Genomic DNA, 7,118 nt, shown 5'->3' on the forward strand with positions numbered 1-7,118 from the left:
TAAACACTTAACATTACCTGTATGATGTCATGCTAATCATGAATCAGATGATCGGTTGTGTGTGAAAGTTTTTTTCAATGCGGAAGCGTTTAATGAGTTATCGTTGAATAAAGATTAACCTATATGAGCGTTTCATTTTACCCATAATATTACGTTCATTGAAAGCATGTTAAGAAAGATACCTTGACTTAACTGACTGAATCATAACACTTTATGCAACAACATAGAAATTACCTGAGTGACATTTTTAATACATTAAATAAAACCACAAAAAATTGAGCCGTGCCATGAGAAAACCAACATAGTGGCTTCCAGACCAGCCTGCATCCGCGCAGTCTGGTCAGGATCCATGCTGTTCGCTAACAATTTCTCTAATTCCAATAGGCTTTGAAAGCGGACAGCATGGATCCTGACCAGACTGAGCGAATGCGCAGGCTGGTCTGGATCCGCAATGGTCGCAAAGCCACTATGTTGGTTTTCTCGTGACGCGGCTCAATTAGCGTATTCATTTTCAACAACAACTCGAACTCTGGATAAATCTAATCGATACTAGTATCATGATATCCGGTACATTTATAATGTTCGGTACATGGATTGACACTACTGTCTGAATCTTAGCATATAAGAGATGCTGAGTTTCAAATGAGAAATGATAAATAGTTACAAAAAATAAGAATTAACGGCAAACAATGCATCACATCATTATGAACATCATCATTTTAAGTAAAGTTACACTGCTGTGATGAATGGTTTCATTGACGATAATTTCTATTCATATTCGAGTATGCATTATTAGCATATTCCTTTTACTAAGAAAACAGCAGTACTAAGTAGCTAAAGGCGTGTCTTTCTGTGTTGGCAAAGGTGTACAAAAGAATATGGTGAGAACACCTGAACTCTTAGTGTGGTCATGTTCCTTGACCCATTGTTCATATTCCCCCTTATCCTTTAATACTTTCACTTTCTGAACAGCAGTTGCCACCTCCTCTGTTGTCGCAAATGACCAGTATGCACTGGGCTTACGCCAGGACTCGTCTAAAGGGCCATTTAAATTGTAATAGCTTTTGTATAGATCGGAACCCAAAATATTCAGTTTCTGAATACACTTGATACCAGCATCTTCAAACATTTTTTCAAACTGTTCAACTGACGGAAGAATGGTTGCATTAAAACGATTTGTTAGTTCCATATTCAGCTGCGAGAACCATAGTACTCTCGACAACGTTGTTGATAGCACTGTTGATACAATGATCAATCCATCTGGTTCTAGGATTCTAACTGATTCCTTGAGTGTATTCACATTATTCGGAAAAGCAGGATTCCCTCGGTCAAGATGGTTCAAAACCTATCGTTGAAAGAAAAGATCCATTCATTCATTTATGAAAACGGAAGAAGATGCAAATGTAATGGCTGTGACTAAATACAGAGTTGGTGCGCCTGTGATATAATACAGACTCCGGCATATACCGGATTAACTAAATTTGAACAAAAATACCTTAAATGTATATATTTTGTAACCATGGTGATTCTAACCCTAACCTTTAGTCAGTATATTATGCACATTATACACTAAATGCGTGCAGACATGCAAAAAAAAAAAGAGTATTTTTGCCGTGCGTTCCATTTGATAATAATTCCGCGCATGCGCAGAACGGCTGCACCAACTCTGCAATGAGAAACATTCAAATGTAATTAGCAATTGGTATGTTTAAGATATGCAATGCACATGTTTCAGTAAAATATTCTATCTTTTAAATTAGATATGAGCCGCGCCATGGGAAAATCAACATAGTGGCTTTGCGACCAGCATGGATCCAGACCAGCCTGCGCATCCGCGCAGTCTGGTCAGGATCCATGCTATTCGCTAGCGGTTTCTCTAATTACAATAGACTTTAAAAGCGAACAGCATGGATCCTGACCAGACTGCGCGGATGCGCAGCTGGTCTGGATCCATGCTGGTCGCAAAGCCACTATGTTGGTTTTCTCACGGCGCGGCTCATATTAACTTCAGATATAAAACATCTTCGTCAAAGATATTGAAATCAACTAAATAAGTAAGTTGTGTAGGTTCATAGTTAAGCGTTATAATCGGATTTAGAAAACAATATAATATTAAAAACAAACTTTTAGGTTTTAGTGATAGTACACATTTATACTGTTTTTTAGCTATAGATGTATCAACTATGTACTATTTTATACCTAATTCATAGTAATGTTAATATACACATTATATTGTTGATTTTATGTTTACATCAGTTATATGTACAAATTGTTCACGATTTCAAATCTAGCATACATTTATTATAATTGTAAACAAAGTTTAAATAGGAAGATTCTAAACTTTAAGTCACTATTTATTTCTGTGAAAGATTTAAGTTAAATGTGACCATTAATATTTTTATACATCTTGCAAAGTTATAAATATATACTGCATTATATACTGACAAAATGGTGTAAAAACAGGCAAAATCTCAGGGTAATTTGTTTTCTTAGACACAATACTCAAAACATACAAACCAAATTGAACATAACAACATCAAAAGTTTCATCTGGAAACGGGATTGGAGGCATCTTTGCCTCAACGACCTTTTTAACCATTCCACTTGCTATGCAGTCACTGAGTTTGCATTTAGCTATCTCTAGCATCTCCGATGACGCATCCAGTAGCGTTATCTGACGGGCTCCCATTTCAATGAGTGTTTTTGCATAATTGCCAGTTCCACAACCAGCATCTAATATGTGCAAATCCTGAAAGTTAATGAAATTCGATGAAATATCGCTACATTAATATAACTATATTTCATATATTATTCATATCGAAAATTAAACTGTGAGCTTCTTGGTAATCAGTAATAATAAAGGTCATATTCCTTTGACAACTCAGAAAAGTGTTCTAAATATTTAAGAGCAATCTTCTATTTTTTTGTCAAAGAAGTAGATATGCATACGTTTTTGCTCTGGTACCCAGCGTTATTTGGATTATCCATAGTTGATAGGAACCAAGACATGATTTCCACTGTCGTAACTATCTAAAACGTGATTGTTTTGTTTGCACCACATTCCGTTTAGAACGTTGCGTAAAAGTTCTCAACATTCCGAAACACTGCTCGACATATGAATGTGTACAGAATGTTCGCAGTACACGTGTAGTCAAAAATATTATAAAAAACATCACTTCAGTTTGTTTGTTTTGTTGTGTGTAAGTCACATTTAAAATGTTTAGAATATACATAGACTTCCCAGCCTTTTTAATGGTGAAGGAAGCCACATGACGCCCCTGTGAACGGTTTTGTGGTCATGGATGGGCATTTGGGTATAGCACCAACCTTCCGCAAGATTGGCTGGTTTTATGATTTATATGACTTAATATAGATTTGCTTATTTCTTCCAACTTTATTGTCATTTTTTTATCAAATTATCAGATTGTTATGTTAAATATCTTAATGCAAATCGAAACGCATCATTTTAAAATCTTAATTTTTTTTTGCCGAATAAGCTTAACTTATTTAACGGTTGCTTTTAATCCACTCATAGAAATAAATATTAAATAATAATCCTGAACCATACTGCAACCCTTTCTCAACTGGATTGTTAAAATAACACTAGCACCCAATTTGATAGTTTGTGAATATCTATAACATAACGTCTTCTAAATGTAACAGTTACCACTTAACCCCTTTATAAAAAGTCACATAGGTACGTTACATTCAAAAACAGATGAAATTCATGATGTTTTCAAATTTAAGGCCCCGTGGAAATAACTATTATTGTTTTACCCAATTTCGTTGCTAATTTGGTAAAAAAGAAGTGTAAAACCAAACAAGCATGGATATTTGTCAATACTAAGGCTTAAAAAAATGTTTGTTTCCGGTATCCCGACCTACCCTAAATGTGTTGGTCCGACCCTAAATGTTTTTATGGCCTTGTAGAGTATGTTTTCAATATTAAGCATAAACTTGCAAAGAAATCAACTTACTGATGCTCTTAAGACATAACTCATCAAAGACATTTGTGTATTTATTTTTTAACACAAAAATAATTTCCGAAATGTCTCACTTAATAAGAAAAATCCCAAAAGAAAAATTTCCCGACCTACCTATGTTAATTTTTTTTTCAGCATGGTACCGGAAACAAAGATTTTTGAGGCCTAATATTCATAGTAGAGAAGAGTTATAAAAACTCAAAGATTATTACGTGGGATAGATATATCTGTGTTGTTTTTGTCTGGTGCTTCTATTTTGTACGCTAGTGTTATATAAACATGTACTTTACCTACATATAAATTGAATAACAATAACGGGAGGTATTTTGAATTTTCGTATGCAATGCAGCTGTGGAATTAACCAATACATGTGTATATTCAATTATCTGATATACAACTCTGCATATGAAAAGAACAAACATTGATTGTTTTTGTTTTTCTTTTTTGTCAGTAATACTTGGTATAGATTATATGTGTGCATATGTTATCTGGTGAGCTAAAATTATCTACAACAAATCCACACTGCAAGATATAAATAAACATTTAGGTCAAGGAGACATCCTTGTTTTGCTTTGTACGTTTCATTATCAAAATGGATTAATTATAGCTATATATATGTTACAAATAGGCCTAGTCACCTGCTGCCGTTTGCGGCCAGTGCAGACCAAGATCAGCCTGCACAGACGTGGTTTATAATGTTCACTATTCAATCAGTAAATCTGAGTGAAACATTCCTTCGAAGATAAAATTGAATGATGGACCTGTCCATTTTAGAAACTTAGCAGGGTGAAGGTTAAGATAAATATTGTAGTATGTTACAATTGACCAGACGCCGACTGTCAATCAAACCGATAAATCGATCGCCGATTAACCAATCAATACGTGCAATATTACACACACCTCCAGGCGGTGTTACCATAGACATTACCCTCCGACATTGCGATCGAAAAGCCTATAGAATATTACTGCAAATTACAATTAAAACAACTAATGTAATCGCGCAAGATACGATCAAAAATGGTAAAAAGGTGCCAGTGGGGCCTTTGTAAATCGGACACTCGCTTCCCAAAGCGATTAGAAGGCGGAGTAAGATTTATTCCTTTCCCGAAGCCAAAGACAAACCTCGAAAAATGTCTGCGATGGATAAAGGCCTGTGGACGCCCGCACGATCAACTTAATGTAGAGAAAATTGATGGAAACTATCACATGTTTGTGTGCACTAAGGTACGATATTACCAGCTTTCCTTTTTCAAAAAGGATTTGTCATAGAGCTACATACGGAGCACGGCCGGGTCGTTACCCCTCCGACTTTTTTTTTTTTTTTTTTTTATATACTTTCCTCCATCTTGTTTTTATGGTCTTCCCATTTCGACCCGGGCGGCTGACAAGGCCGAAATTTCAGTGCAATAAATGATAAAAAAGAGTGGACTTTACTTTTTTTCTTTTTGGAGATATCCCTCCTTACCTTTGTAGTTTCATTGTGGCCGTTTATGTACCAGTCCATTTATGTACCAAATATATATTATATAGTCACAGTATCTCATAGAGTAGCACTGTAAATCGGAGTGTTTATTATGTTTATAAAATAAAATATAATATATATGATATACTAATATGCATACAGGAAAGATACGGAACTTCAGTAAGAAAATTCAAATATATGTGGTACATAAATAGACTAGTACATAAAGTGACACATTCTTGTTTATCTGGCAGTACCAGTATAAGCTAGAGGACATTTTGGTATGGATCATATGGGTATTCACTTAGCTCTGCTTGTGTTCAACAGCTTGTTCACAGAATATTACAGGCAGATAATTTTCTTGGCTATTGCTCCCATGGAATCTAGTGAGAGAACACAGTCCTATGTAAGAAACTACAAACTTCCTTGCATAAAATGTCTGGTGATGTGGTATGCCGACAGGTCTAACACAGCTACATTCTCTTGTACCATTGTGCACAACGTAAGCAAACAACAACAAAAATTACTTACGTGATACTATTTATTCCATATTCATATACGCAAATGCTCAGTGTAAACATTTAACATTTGTTCTGACGAAAGATAAACTAAGGCCTAAAAAAAAATCTTTGTTTCCGGTAACATGCTAAAAAAATTAGGGTAGGTAGGTCGGAAAATTATTTTTTGGGGGGAATTTGTTTTATTAAGGGAGACTTTTCGGAAATTATTTTTTTGTCAAAAAATGATTACAAATAAGGGGGTTATGCCTTTAGAGCATCAATAAGTTGATTTCTAACATCACTGGCCATGTTTAAAGCATAAAAAGTGCAGTTTTGCATCTTTTTGTTAAAAAGTTGAAAAAAATATTCTCCAAGGCCATAAAAACATTTAGGGTCGGGCCAAAAATTTAGGGTAGGTCGGGATACCGGAAACAAACAATTTTTTTTTACGCCTAATATTTAGTATATTGATCAAGTAATGTGGGGAAATGTAAATGTATATGTGCAGTATCAACAGTTACTTATGTAAGAAGAATCATGGACACGTCAAGCGTTTTAATCATGATATATGCTTTTGGAACATTCACGCTTACGAACAAACAAAATAAATAATTAGTATTAGCATATTAGTTTATTCTTCTGAAATACCGAAACATTATTTTTACTATTTTTGTAGATGAGAACCATTCGAAAAACATTTTCTATACTTCAAACGGCGTCACAATCAAAACTATTACACTATTGTCGATAAAAATATGATATATAGCGTTATTCTACACCCACGCGCTCGTGAAAATATTTGAAATTTTCTCACTTCTCAGTGAGATTTATTCCATATTCACTCAAAACAAATTTTCTTTTTATTTTATTCTCAATTACGTTGAGATTTGCATTTTGCAACTACTTTTAATCTCAGCGCGGGAAACAGACGCGCGTGAACAGACATGACGTCAGACGTGCTGTGACGTTATAAAGACGCATACAACATAAAGTTCCATTTTATTTTATTTTTTTGCTGCATAACGTTATGAAATTCTCTTTAGGTAAAATCATTTGAATCGAGAAATAAACTATAAAGAACAAAGTGCGATTTCAATTTTCATCCTGTTTTAAGCAAATAATTTAAAATTCATACGCAATGTAATGAGGGGGTGGAACTATATCTCTCACAGTG

General features: G+C 34.6%; 1 protein-coding gene across 1 annotated transcript; it reads right to left on the bottom strand.

Moving 5' to 3' along the window:
- Window positions 1-446: 446 nt before the first annotated feature.
- Window positions 447-6,079, bottom strand: LOC123542530 (uncharacterized). The gene is made up of 3 exons (XM_053531395.1): window positions 5,976-6,079; window positions 2,518-2,748; window positions 447-1,345 (listed from the first exon to the last, which is right to left on the bottom strand). The coding sequence occupies exons 2-3, from the start codon at window positions 2,686-2,688 to the stop codon at window positions 827-829; spliced, it is 690 nt and encodes a 229-aa protein (XP_053387370.1). The 5' UTR covers window positions 2,689-2,748; window positions 5,976-6,079; the 3' UTR covers window positions 447-826.
- Window positions 6,080-7,118: the final 1,039 nt, after the last annotated feature.

This window comes from Mercenaria mercenaria, chromosome 19 (assembly GCF_021730395.1).
Source record: "Mercenaria mercenaria strain notata chromosome 19, MADL_Memer_1, whole genome shotgun sequence".
In the NCBI taxonomy this organism is placed as follows: domain Eukaryota; kingdom Metazoa; phylum Mollusca; class Bivalvia; order Venerida; family Veneridae; genus Mercenaria; species Mercenaria mercenaria.